Below are 14229 nucleotides of genomic sequence, written 5' to 3' on the forward strand. Positions count from 1 at the left end.
AAATCATAAATTTTTTCAGGCTCATTATTTAGTGTCTAGAGAGTGAGATAAGGCAGTTTTGAGAATACAGACAAATAATGGTGGTCACAATCTTTTCTGCTTTTGAAACAAAAGCAGTTGTGGAAATGTTTGTAACTTCTCTCCTTTATTGTATTTGTAATAGTTTTAAATTTTATTCTTTTATTTTATTTTTGGAGACAGGGTCTTGTTCTGTCACCCAGGTTGGAGTGCAGTGGTGCTATCATGGTTCACTGCATCTTTGACTTCCCAGGCTCAAGTGATCCTCCCACCTCAGCCTCCTGAGTAGTTGGGACTGCAGGTGCACACCAGCATACTGGGCTAATTAAAACAATTTTTTTTTTTTTTGTAGAGATGGAGTCTCACTATGTGCACAGGCTGGTGTTGAACTTTTGGCCTCAAGTGCAGTCCTCCTGCTTGGCCCCCCAAAGTGCTGGGATAACAGATGTGAGCCACCATGCCTGGCCTGATTTTTAAAATGTGCTTAAAATTTATTTTAAAATCATGCATATTTGTATTATTGGCATGTAAGTTTAAATGTAGAGCATTGAAGCTGAAAAACTATAAGGTCTTAACATTTTCCTCTTCAGATATAAACTTAATGTTACCTTTGTAAATATGTAAATAACACATACTGAGAAATAAGTTTCTGTGGTACTTTGCTCCTGAAATTTGGGCATACGTACTTTTTTTGTTCATTATAGATATGAAATAAGGTAGTTTATTCCTCTTTCTACACTATTCCTGGGAAATTTAAAAGAACAAAAGTCAAATTTTAAAGAGCATTTAATGACTTGTATAAAATGGAGTCTTAATAAACATAAAAATAATTAGTTTTATCATCAAACATCTAAGTGGAATTTTTTTTTTTTAGACAGAGTCTTGCCCTGTCGCCCAGGCTGGAGTGCAGTGAGATGATTTTGGCTCACTGCAACCTATCCCTCCCGGGTTCAAACGATTCTCCTGGCTTAGCCTCCTGAGTAGCTGGGATTACAGGAGCCTGCCACTGCGCTCAGCTAATTGTTTTGTATTTTTAGTAGAGACGGGGTTTCACCATGTTGGCCAGGCTGGTCTTGAACTCCTGACCTCCGGTGATCTGCCCACCTCCGCCTCCCAAAGTGCTGGGATTACAGGCATGAGCCACCGTGCCCGGCTGTGAAATTTTAATTTTAAAAATGTAAGGCCAGGCTTGGTGGCTCATGCCTGTAATCCCAGCACTTTAGGAGGCCAAAGTATGAGGATCTCTTGAGCCCAGGAGTCTGAGACCAGCCTGGGCAACACAGTTAGATCTTATCTCTAGGGGGAAAAAAAAGAAAAAGTGAACAATTCCCAGTGATCCTACCTTCTTTTATTCCCTAAACATAAACATGTACCCATCCACTGACACACATACACACCCTGCCTCAAGCTGTTATGAATTGTGCTTTTTTTCTTCACGAGGCTGAATTTTACACCAAATGCCTATTAGCACTTATTCTGTGAATTAGTCTTCCCCTGCCCCCTCCCTCCCTCCCTCCCTCCTTCCTTTTTTCCAGCTGGGTCTCTCCCTGTCACTCAGGCTGGAGTGCGGTGGCACCATCATGGCTCACTGCAACCTCAAAATTCTGGACTCAAGTAATCCTCCGGTCTCAGCCTCCAGAATAGCTAGGACTACAGGTGCATGCCATCATGCCCAGCTAATGTTTTTATTTTTTGTAGAGATGGGAATCTCACTGTGTTCCCCAGACTGATCTTAAACTCCTGGCCTCAAGCGATCCTTCTGCCTTGACCATAGTCTTTTTCAGATGTGTAACTGGTCATTAATCTAATATAGTCATGCACCACAAAATGACATTGTGGTCAATGTTGAACCACATATATGATGGTTGTCTCATAAGATTATGATACAGTATTTTTATCATACTTTTCTATGGTGTCTTTTCTGTGTTTAGACACATGAATACTTATCGTGTTACGGTTGCCACCAGCATTCAGTAAAGTAACATGCTGTGCAGGTTTGTAACCTAGGAGCATTAGGCCGTACCATGTAGCCTACGTGTGTAGTAGGCTATATATACCATCTAGGTTTGTGTAAGTACAACTCTGTGAAGTTTGTACAATGATGAAATTGCCTAAGGATGCATCTCTGAGAACATATGCCCGTTGTTAAGTGACTCATGACGGTAGTTCATTGTGTAAGTGGAAATGACGCACATTAGATAAAGGAAAAGAAATGTAAAAAGTGTTCATTTAAAAATGTTTTCAGGCAGTGTTGCAGTGCTGATATTTGTAGTGAAAGTACTTTTTCCTTATCCTAGTATCCTAGAAGGAAAACATCACCATGGCTACAGAAATTGGTTCTCCTCCTCGTTTTTTCCATATGCCAAGGTTCCAGCACCAGGCACCTCGACAGCTGTTTTATAAGCGACCTGATTTTGCACAACAGCAAGCAATGCAACAGCTTACTTTTGATGGAAAACGAATGAGAAAAGCTGTGAACCGAAAAACCATAGACTACAATCCATCTGTAATTAAGTATTTGGAGGTAAGCCTGATTTATGTGCTTCAGATGACCAAACTTTGGTTATTTATTTATTTATTTATTTATTTATTTATTTATTTATTTTGAGATGGAGTTTCTTTGTTGTTGCCCAGGCCAGAGTGCAGTGGTGTGGTTTTGGCTCACTGCAACCTCTGCCTCCCAGGTTCAAGTGATTCTCCTGCCTCAGCTTCCCAAGTAGCTGAGATTATAGGCACCTGCTACCATGCCCGGCTAATTTTTGTAGTTTTAGTAGAGAAGGAATTTCAACCATGTTGGCCAGGCTGGTCTCAAACTCTTAACCTCAGGTGATCCACCTGCCTCAGCCTCCCAAAGTGCTGGGATTACAGGCGTGAGCCACTGTGCCCGGCCTGGTTATTTAAAAGAAGATGATTTTCTAGATGTAGTGTAGTAAGTATGTATACCTGTGTTAGTTGAATTAGTGGGACAAGGTGGAATTTCAAATTGGCTAATTTAGGAAGAACCTCAAACCACTAATACTTTCTAAAATTCTGTGCCTGTATCATCTTCTAAAAAATTATTAAAGTTAGACTCCATTTTAGAAATAGGATTTGCTCTGAAAGTTCACAAATTAGAAGGGAGTACTTTAATCGCTAGGCCAGTCTTAAAACACTTGTTAAACCTGCAGTGTATATGAAATCATAAAAGACTACCAACATAGGAATATTTTTGTGAGACACTGGCTTGGAGAACATGGATTCTCCCACTTCCAAGCCCTGGTGGTAGGTATTTCTTAGAGTCAGGAAAAGGGCTTTACGTTCTTGAGGATTGAACGCCTACTGCAGTCCTACAGGGTAAAAGCAACTTAGATAGTAAGTAAAGGCAAGGCAGGGGTCTACCTACAGTTTCCCGTTAGAGTTCTTTCTTTATTTGTGTTAATGTAGGAATTAGCCTTATTACTAATATTACCCTATTAGGTTCATTGGGTTTAGGTCTGGCCTCCTATGAAAATTTGTCTGTTTTTCACTACCTTAGACCTGTGGTTAAAGACCTATTTGCATATTGGGCCTAGTTAGTATGTTGCAGGCATACAGGAGAAAGAGATTCAGAGATAAAGACAGATTTTGATTTTTCTGGGAATTTCAATTGGGAAAGTAGGCTAGGAGAGAGTTTGAGAGGAATTAAGATCAAGGGCAAGATATGAGGAATTGTTTTGTGCTGAGGGCTTTGAAGGAATTGGGGATGTCTTTCTACCCTCTCTGCTGTTTCCTTTTCTTAAGGTAGCATCAGGGAGACTGTGTTGGAGTCGACAGTATCTTGGATGAGTGGGTAGGGACTAATATGATAAATGTTTGTTTGTTTTTTTGAGATGGAATCTAGCTCTGTTGCGCAGGCTGGAGTGCAGTGGCACCATCTCAGCTCACTGCAACCTCCGCCTCCCTGTTCAAGTGATTTCTGGCTTGTAGTTTTAGTAGAGACAGGGTTTCACCCTGTTGGCCAGGCTGGTCTTGAACTCCTGACCTCAAGTGATCTGCCTGCCTCGGCCTCACAGAGTGCTAGGATTACAGGCATGAGGCACTGCGAGGAGGGAAGTTCTAAGCAATGTTAGTAGGATCAGAAGGGAAAGCTCTCTAAGGCACCCACTATTTGTTTTAGAAAATAATATTTTGTAATTCTGTTTATCCATTTTTAATATAGCTTACATTTTGTTAATTTCAAATTGAGTATAATCAGACCATATAGTCATTAATTGATCTATTTATTTATTTATTTAACAGAACAGAATATGGCAAAGAGACCAGAGAGATATGCGGGCAATTCAGCCTGATGCAGGTTATTACAATGATGTAAGTATATGATGTGTCATACTAGCTTAATAAATGCTTCCTTGCTTGAATATTTTAGCCTTCACTGTGTGACTTCAAGTCCAAAATGGTCTTTTCTTTTTACATTTTTATAATGAAAATATTCCCAAAGGAATAATATAACACATCTGTGTAAACCATGGATTATGTGTTTGTCTCAATTTAGATTTTCCTTTTAATCTAATGATGGGTAAATTTTTGATTTGGGGCTTAAAGCAGTGTCCAAAAAGAAGTTGAGTAGTCTAAAGTCTTGTAATTGGAAAGTTAATTTTAAATTTCTTAAAACTTAAATTTGAACTTAATTAGCTTTATGTGAACATGTTTAAATGTGTTGACTTTAAGTACTAACTGGGTTTGTACTGGTACTTGATTTTCTTGTTTGTTTAGTAGTAATGGGTATTTAACTTTCCTGTATCTCACTTTTCTTCACTTAATTAATAGACTAATTGTAATAATCCTTTATAATAGTTTTTATGGGAAAGTTTTATATGGTCCCAAATTTGTCTTTAAATGTTGAAATAATTACCTTGCCGTGTTTCTGGTTTCTGCCTTGTATGTAATCAGGAGCTGTAAGAACCCAATTTTCCTTTTTTGTAGCTGGTCCCACCTATAGGAATGTTGAATAATCCTATGAATGCAGTAACAACAAAATTTGTTCGGACATCAACAAATAAAGTAAAGTGTCCTGTATTTGTTGTTAGGGTAAGTAATCTGTTGGATATTTTGGGGGAAAATTAATCCTGAGTTATATAGCAAATGTATTTGACAGGGCAAAGAAAATTAAACATTATTTTAAAAGTATATCTGGGCTTGTAATTGGTTTATTGCTAGTAATTTTATTTTGGAATATCCAGTTGTTTATCTGCTTTATCACCATTGAGTGAAATATCACTTTTGGATTGTTTTTCTTCATGTGGCAATTTCTGTAGATTCTCTCTGAATAGATGGATACATGTTGTAGCAGGTCTCAGAGTTGTGTTTGAGTAGGAACGCTTTTGTTACTATTTAGAAAGCAGCATCCCAAGGTAAATGAAAAATACTTAGGAGTTACTAGACAGGAAAACATCTGAGAGCTGAAGAACTGTGGTGTACCATAATTTTTAGCTCTAGGAAGGTACCTAGTAGGCACTTACTACATTTAAACTGAAATTTTATTTTATTTTTTATTTTTATTTTTATTTTTTTTAGACGGAGTCTCACTCTGTCGCCCAGGCTGGAGTGCAGTGGCGCGATCTTGGCTCACTGCAAGCTCCACCTCCCAGGTTCATGCCATTCTCCTGCCTCAGCCTCCCAAGTAGTTGGGACTACAGGTGCCTGCCACCACGCCCGGCTACTTTTTTTTGAATTTTTAGTAGAGACGGGGTTTCACCGTGTTAGCTAGGATGGTCTCAATCTCTTGACCTCGTGATCTGCCCGACTCAGCCTCCCAAAGTGCTGGGATTACAGGCGTGAGCCACTGTGCCCGGCCTTAAACTGAAATTTAAAAAATATAATTTTTAGTTATAACCCCGATTTTCATAGATGATAATGTAATCATTTTCTTCTTTGTGTTTTGATTATTCCATTTCCTTGCTAATGCACTTGTTGGTTAACAGTCTTAAGTTGAGCAAATAACAGTTGAAAAAAAATGAGACCGAGAAAAGACGATTGTGGCAAACATTAGTGGCAGATGAGGAAAATAAAGCAGATCTTCTGATATCAGAGGAGTATGATAGACAGCAGGGAGAATCAAGAGGTCCTGGGGGAGAGATGTCAGTCTGAACTCCATAGAAATAGCTGCATTTAGTCTTAGGCCTCTTATTTGCCTGAGAGGCCTTAGGCAGTAGACACATCACTCACGCCTGTAATCCCAGCACTTTGAGAGGCTGAGGTGGGTGGGTCACCTGCGGTCGGGAGTTTGAGACCAGCCTGACCAATATGATGAAACCTTGTCTTTACTAAAAATACAAAAATTAGCCGGGCGTGGTGGCACGCGCCTGTAATCCCAGCTGAGAGAGGAGGCTGAGACAGGGGAATCACTTGAACCTGGGAGGTGGAGGTTGCAGTGAGCCTAGATTGCGCCACTGCACTCCAGCCTGGGTGACAAGAGTGAAACTCCGTTTCAAAAAAAAAAAAAAGAAACATTGTTATGTGAGTAGAGGCAACCAGTGTATAGTCTAATTTTTTTTTTAATCAGGGTATTTGGTCAAAGGGGTATGATGTGCAGCTAATTTTAATATCCTCTTAGCATAGCATGGAAAACCTTTTTGAAAAGAATAAAATCCGAGCACGCCATATCTTATAAGGTGGGTAAATGTTCTCATTTGGGGATTACGCTATAAGGTTTGAGGAAGAATTTGCACATAGTAGAGGCACAGTCAAAATCAAAACGTATTAAGGTATAAAGACTGTGGGCTCTGTGTCTACAGTTTGGTTGTCTGTAGTATTGACTGGGTTAGGATCCATACCAGATAACAGAAACTAGAAAGAGGGGAGGCTTTTAATCTGATAATCAAAACTGTGACTTACAGGTAAGCAATAAAAAGCCAAATTGTCACATATATTTGTGTAATTTAAGAAATAACCTTCATTTTATATATCCTTACTGTTTCTATAAGCACATATGTATTTGTAGTTTTCAGCTTTGTCAGAGTTTTTGGAAAATAGGATTGTTGTATTGATATTTTGTATATTTACATCTTTTAAGGAAAATGAGTGTGTGATCCATCATAGAAACTTGAAAATAAAAAGTAAAAACAAAAAATTTGAATGTTTCAAATTAACCAACACATATGCCACAGATTTCCTTTAGTATGCAAATTGTGACATTAAAATATTGATGTAAAAATATTTAAAGGACCTTAAGTGCAAAAAGTAATAAAGGGCTTTAGGTTTAATGTGTATCCATAAGAATTAAAAATATTGGTGTAGTGTTAATTAGTCGTGGCATTATTATGGTTTTTTTTGAGAGTACATCAGCATAAGAGTTATCACTGCTTGGTACTTTGAATGGAGGAGAGCTTACGATTTTTTTTTTTTTTTAAATATGTTTAGCTGCAGGAAGAGTTTGAAAGCCTCAGTGTCCTTAAATCTGTACTTATTATTATCTTGTTTTTTTAATTAAACACTGGTAACTTTTCTTTCTGAATTTGTCCTCTCGTACTTGTAAGCACCAAATCCTTTATTCAGTCTTTGAGTAGTTCTGGTGACTGATCACCTTATTTATGTTAGTCTGTCATATAGCCTAGGGAAATGAGGTCTTTGCATATTCTGTTTTGAAATGGTCTTTAGCATGCATAGGTGTGTGTAATTTAGTGAGTAGGTGCGTATACTCATAATGTGCTTAGTATCTTTAATTTAGCTAATAAGCCAAAGGACTGAAGCTGTCCTTGCACTGTGTTGTTTTCTGACAAAGTACTTCTGATAAAGCTGAGCTACATTTAAGTGAAAGTCAGTATCATTATTTAATGTCAGTTATTGCATGTTTTATAAATACCTTTAAAATGTTTTTCAAAATTAGTGAAGTTGGAGGATGTATAACCTGTCTTTTTTTCTTCCTTAGTGGACTCCAGAAGGAAGACGCTTGGTCACTGGAGCTTCTAGTGGGGAGTTTACCTTGTGGAATGGACTCACTTTCAATTTTGAAACAATATTACAGGTAATGATAATCACCAGATGGTATCATCATCCTTTGGTACTGTAAAGAACTTGAGATATAGTCACTTCATTGGCATTGTTAAACTTAGAATTAGACAAATTATTACCTCGAGTCAGTATATGTTCTTGTAAGCCTTTAGTCGTATATTCTTTGAAGCAGCACCTTACTAATTAATGTTTTCTGTTTTCACAGGCTCACGACAGCCCAGTGAGGGCCATGACGTGGTCACATAATGACATGTGGATGTTGACAGCAGACCACGGAGGATATGTGAAATATTGGCAGTCGAACATGAACAACGTCAAGATGTTCCAGGCACATAAGGAGGCGATTAGAGAGGCCAGGTTTATACACAATATACCATTTTCTGTAGTCCCTATTGTCATGGTTAAATTATTCTCTAAGTGTATTCTGGGTGCAGAGATGCATGGGCTCTGTCAGTTTCTGGGAAACTTTCTGCACCCTATAAACACAATATTTTTCTTTGTTTTCACACATTCACCATTTTGCTGGCACCTTTCTGAAGTAGTGTTGTCCCGGTATCAGCCTTTGCAATATGTTAGAGATGTACTGTCTGCCGCATTTTGCACTGGTTTTCTCTTTTCATTTATGATTAATAATGTGTATACGTTATTCCTTTTTATTATCTACTGTGTAAGACAAGAATATTTCATTCCAAATAAAGAATTCAGTCTTTAATTATGCAACTGAATAAAATCTAAAGCCTACAGAAAACAACTTCAGAATTCACACAAAGTGGAAAAAGGCTTAAGTGAAGACCTGGTTGGCTTGGTTATGCCACGACTTCCAAAGGAAAGTATAGGACTAAAACCCTCACAGATAACTGGATGTGGCAAACATTAACGGAGTAATGAATGGGTTCTTCAAGCTTTGCAGCTGTAAGCAGATCATTGTCAAGAAGACTCTAGGACTTTTCTTCTGATTCACTGTTGATAACATCACTTATGCAAATGTATACAATAAGTGGAGTTTAAAATATTTTCAGTGAGTTGTATATATTTTTACACATCAGTGAGGTATGTATAGTAAAACTGGGGGAAAAAGTTCCAAATACAAGCCTGAAGAATTGCTGCAGCCTCAGAATAAAGCTAAGCAGCATTCTTTAAGGTTGTGCCACCCATGTGTGGGAGGAGGTTGACATCTTTATGGAAACATCATCCACTGTAGTCATTTGTTTATACTTTCAGAATCTTAACAGAAATTGTTGGATGAACATGCTTCTGCTTTGTAGATTTTGCCTTAGTGTCATGCCCATACATTTGAGTTTACACAGCTGGTCCTTCATAGGATTCCAAAGTTCAAGGGAGTTTTTAGAGTTAGTTGAGAAACTTGATGATCTTTCACTGCTGGGAAAAACTGACTCCTTCTTGCAGCAGATTCTTTGGCTTTACACACAAGTCTGAATGTCCTTATTTTAAAGTTTTCCTCAAAAGGTGCAACATTCATGGAATAGCTTGCCAGGAAGATGTGAAACTTTTCTACAGACCTTTGGAATGGATGAGAAACATCGTACGTAGGGATGTTTAGCAATCAGTCTTTTAATAGACAGCCCGCATTGTTTCAGCTTATTTCATGAAGTGTCTGAGGCAGAAGCTGATGATAATTTTGGGAGCAGTATTCGTGTGCGATTTAAAAGACTGCAGGAATACTGCAAAAATAGAATCCATTTAGTTCACCACTTAAGGCAGCTTCATGTGATTTCCTGGTATCATAGAAAATAGAGAAGGAACATGGATACCATTAGCACTAATAATACACACTTGAAGTTCTCAGAATACTGATGATTGAAAACTCAGAAACAACTGCTCTGTTGAAGTCTTCTTTTGATGAGATGCCTATGTTAGCTGACGACATTCGCTTTAAGGGCTTCTTCACTGGATTCTTCCCTCTCCTGTTTATAATGCAGCACAGTGTTTTTATTTTTCCCTGTCTGAGAAGCACAGATTATCTGTTAAATGCTGACTTCTTTCCCCTGCTGTGTGTCTTCATGTAACAGTTTCTCACCCACGGATAATAAATTTGCTACATGCTCTGATGACGGCACTGTTAGAATCTGGGACTTTCTTCGTTGCCATGAGGAAAGAATTCTCCGAGGTACGTGTACTAACAGTACTGATTGGAATATTTAAATAGAGAAGACATTTGTGGTTAAATCATCACAAAACCACAATACTGGCTTACATCTCCATTCAATTTTTTTTTACATATACACACCGTCTCAGGCTCTTCAAAAAAACCCAGCACTTTCTCTGACTCACAGTCATTTTGTAGGTTTTTACTACCAGTGTTATCTTTGAATTTTTCAGCTATAAATTAAATACAAGAGCACTCCCCCCTTACTTGCTTATCTGTATGCATCTTTCAGGGCTGTATTCCTTTTCCTTTCTTGTAGTCAGGGTACTTGTTCCCAACATACTGACACTGTGGTTTGATTTAGATAGCCGTCATTCTCCTGCCAGTCCTTTTACAATACGAATTTACCGACAAGATAGAGGTATCAAAGCTACACTTCTTAGTGTTACTATTTTTGAAAGCAGTTGGTTTTTCAGTACACCACATTTGTACTACATGGCCAGCTTGTTACTAAGTTCGGGTGGCGTTGCTGCTTGTTTACTTTTGTTGATTTTATAATTAATAAACCTCTATGAAATTACTTCATTCCATAACTGAAGTCCATATTCTCACTTCGATTATTTTAGATTATGCATTATAATATTGGACTCTATAAAGTGGGACTGTTGAAATATTAACAGTACATCAATGTGAGTTATGTGAATTCAGTGGTGGTAGAGTTAAGGAATTTGTTGTATATATGCAATACAAAGATCACAACAAAGACACTTCTAACTGGATCCTGTTAGTTTATTAAGTAGGAAGGTAGTTTTCTCAGGTGCTTAATTTGAACCTGTTGAATGTACTGTTTAACAAACAGTACCTTCTACTCCATACCCTTGATTCCAGGATGCCACAAAAGTACCATCTTTCTCTGACACATAAATACAGGGTGGGATGATGGGTGCTGCAGGTGTTGGGTGTCAAATTATTATTCAGAGCTTTTCCCTTATGTTCAGGAGTCAGCAGAGATAGTTGTCTTGGTTGAATCATTAAATTTCTCACAATTTTTCAGAGCTTTAGCTGTAGCATATAATGTTGATGTTTTTAGACAGGAAAGACTCTTGAGATACTTTAACCTGTATTTCAGCCCATATTTCAAGCCAGTATCTTCCATCACATTTGCTTCAACACTCCTGACTTGGCACATTTTGTTTGGGTTTATCCACAGTACTGTATGACTGTAGCTTTCGTAAGGATAGGGAACCTGTCACATTGAGGGAGTTTACTCACTATAAAGGTCATAATATTGTATAACTTCAGAATGAGACAGAGACTTTGAGATAATCATGTCTGAGTTATTTTATGGATGAGCTCCATGATCCCAAGGGTGGAAGTGACATGTTCAAAGCAAAATAGGTTCAGAGCCAGAACTAGAATCTTATCATTTGACTCCCAGCCTAATGCCACACTTATATTGAATCTTTCCTCACTATTAGTCTTAGCTGTTAAACAGAAATAAGTTAAACATTTTCTAAGTTTTTAAAATCCTGGAAACTTAGAGAAAATGAAATAATTTTATTTATTAAAAGTAATTCTAGAGTAGCCGGGCGCGGTGGCTCATGCCCGTAATCCCAGCACTTTGGGAGGCCGAGGTGGGCGGATCACGAGGTCAGGAGATTGAGACCATCCTGGCTAACACCGTGAGACTCCGTCTCTACTGAAAATACAAAAAATTAGCTGGGTGTCCTGGTGGGTGCCTGTAGTCCCAGCTACTCGGGAGGCTGAGGCAGGAGAGTGGTGTGAATTCAGGTGGTGGAGCTTGCAGTGAGCGGAGTTTGCACCACTGCACTCCAGCCTGGGCAACAGAGCGAGACTCCATCTGAAAAAAAGAAAAAAAGTAATTCTAGAGTATTAAAACAACTAATTTTACAGTGGACTGTACTAACTGAAGTCTGATCTAAAACCACTTTGCAGCTTGGATTTTAAAAATAAGGAAATCTATGTGATAACGTTTTTGAGTCCCATGATCCAGTGAAGCATTATTCAATTTCAGTAATGAAAGTGTTTCATTAAGAACTTTCCTCTGAAATTTAGAGTGTGCAGGGGATATTAACTCGCAGTTAAATATTTTTAGATAAGTCCAGGTAAATTTAGATGAAGTTAAGCAGATGCTGAATCATAAATGAGATTTTTGTATGAGGCCTCTTTATTTTAGGTTTTTACTATGGAAATTTCAAACATGTACAGAGGTATAATGAGCCTTCATGTACTTTTAGGGTTTACATTCTAGCTTTTTAATATCTTTTGATTCTTTTAAAAAGAATTCTACTTACTTTACAGTAACAATATTTTTAGTACCCCAAGACACTTCAGTATATGAGGCAGATGTGAATATATTGAATTAAGTTGATTATACCACCCAAGCAGTAATTCTGATAGCAAGTCTGCTGTAGGAGAAGAGTTATTAGGTTCCAGTTGTCCGTTTTCTGTCATTTCTCACTTTTCCAAATTTTACGCATCTAAGAGCTTCCCATCCTCCCCTTAGTGAGTTGTGGGGTCAGAGGGATGGTGGATCGGCAGTTGTTTCAAGGGATGATGAGAGTTCTTTAAATAAAATGTGAAGTGAACTTACTTAGCTCTACTCAGAGAAAACTGAATCACAAAGTCAAACAAATAGGGACAGGATATTCTAACCTCTAAAATATCAGTTGCCCTTTATTAAGGATGATGTTCATGTAACGCACGTAGACTCTATGGCATCAGGTAGATAAGCATACTCCTTTGCATTGTTAGTGTTGTGTATCAAGTCATTACTTTTGGAGTTAAGTATTCAGAAAATCCAAAATAATTATATTTAAGGGGAGTTTGTGATCATACAGTCAAACTCTGTCAAATACTTTTCTACAACATTCCTAAAAACTAGCCTTCTACACACAGACATTCTCAGTGATGTAATATTCCCTACTTCACATGAATTCCTTTTTTAATTTTAGACAGCTCTAATTTTCACGGAATTCTTTCTTTATATCAGAAACCTGCTTCCTTACAACTTGTCTTGCCTACGGGAATACCAAAAATTAAGTCTGCACTTAATTCACATGGCAGGCCATTAAGTATGAAGAGACAGCTGTAGGGTCTTCTTGACTGAGTTTTTCAGTTTTTAATTATTTTAAAAAACAGAGACAGGCTCTCCCTGTGTTGCCCAGGTTGGTCTCAAACTCCTGGGCTCAAGGGATCCTCCTGCCTCGGCCTCCCAAAGTGCTAGGATTATACTGTGAGCCACCACACTGGACTTGTACTTTTGAATGCAGAATTTATAGTTGCTTTTTATTTTTATTTTCTTACTATTTTAAAAATATTTTTGAGACCAAGTCTTCCTCTGTTGCCCAGGCTGGAGTGCAGTGGTGTGATCTTGGCTCACTGCAACCTGCGCCTCTCGGGTTCAAGTGATTCTCCTGCCTCAGCCTCCTGAGTAACTGGGATTACAGGCACGTGTCACCATGCCCGGCTAATTTTTGGATTTTTAGTAGAGACGGGGTTTCACCATGTTGGCCAGGCTGGTCTAGATCTCCTGACCTCACGTGATCCACACTCCTCGGCCTCCCAAAGTGCTGGTATTACAGGCGTGACCCACCGTGCCTGGCCTGTAGTTGCTTTTTATAATAGTATTTCTGAGATTGTTCTTATGCTTAGAAAAGGATGAAGTTACAGAAGAGAAAAATAATCAGTATTTTCTAAGGTGTAAAATGAGCATAGATCTGTTGACGGTGGATTTGTTATACAAAAGTCCTTGTTGGTACATAAGTTGAAAAAACAGACATTTATGAAATAGAATACACTGCAGCATTGAGAAGCACTATGTATATGTCCACCATTACAAAGGATGTGTAAGTCACCATAGTTCCATTTCTCCTTTTTTTTCTAGTATTAATTATGGCAATTTATGGACTGGGATTAAAATAACGTTTTTTAAAGTTTTTATTAAAAATTAAAAAGAAATTTCCCCTAGCTTCCCAAGCTTATGATAAAATAACATTCTACACACCAGAAATATGTGAGACTAAATGAGCCTATAGGTTATGTTTACACATTTGACTCCAACGGAAATAGTACCATTAAAATCTATTTAATAAACAATGAGTATCCTATATGCA

General features: G+C 38.0%; 1 protein-coding gene across 7 annotated transcripts in view; it reads left to right on the plus strand.

The window, feature by feature from the left end:
- The window catches only part of WDR33 (WD repeat domain 33), a 103801-nt gene that overhangs the window by 36819 nt on the left and 52753 nt on the right, over positions 1 to 14229 (plus strand). For all 7 annotated transcript variants that reach the window (XM_054477133.2, XM_054477138.2, XM_054477134.2 and 4 more), the window contains 6 exons: positions 2316 to 2542; positions 4276 to 4344; positions 4960 to 5064; positions 7904 to 7999; positions 8192 to 8343; positions 10017 to 10114. In XM_054477133.2, coding sequence (XP_054333108.1) covers positions 2339 to 2542; positions 4276 to 4344; positions 4960 to 5064; positions 7904 to 7999; positions 8192 to 8343; positions 10017 to 10114 — 724 coding nt within the window. In that variant the 5' untranslated portion in view covers positions 2316 to 2338. The remainder of the gene's footprint in view (positions 1 to 2315; positions 2543 to 4275; positions 4345 to 4959; positions 5065 to 7903; positions 8000 to 8191; positions 8344 to 10016; positions 10115 to 14229) is intronic.

The sequence above is a fragment of the Pongo pygmaeus genome, chromosome 11 (assembly GCF_028885625.2).
Source record: "Pongo pygmaeus isolate AG05252 chromosome 11, NHGRI_mPonPyg2-v2.0_pri, whole genome shotgun sequence".
Taxonomy (NCBI): Eukaryota; Metazoa; Chordata; class Mammalia; order Primates; family Hominidae; genus Pongo; species Pongo pygmaeus.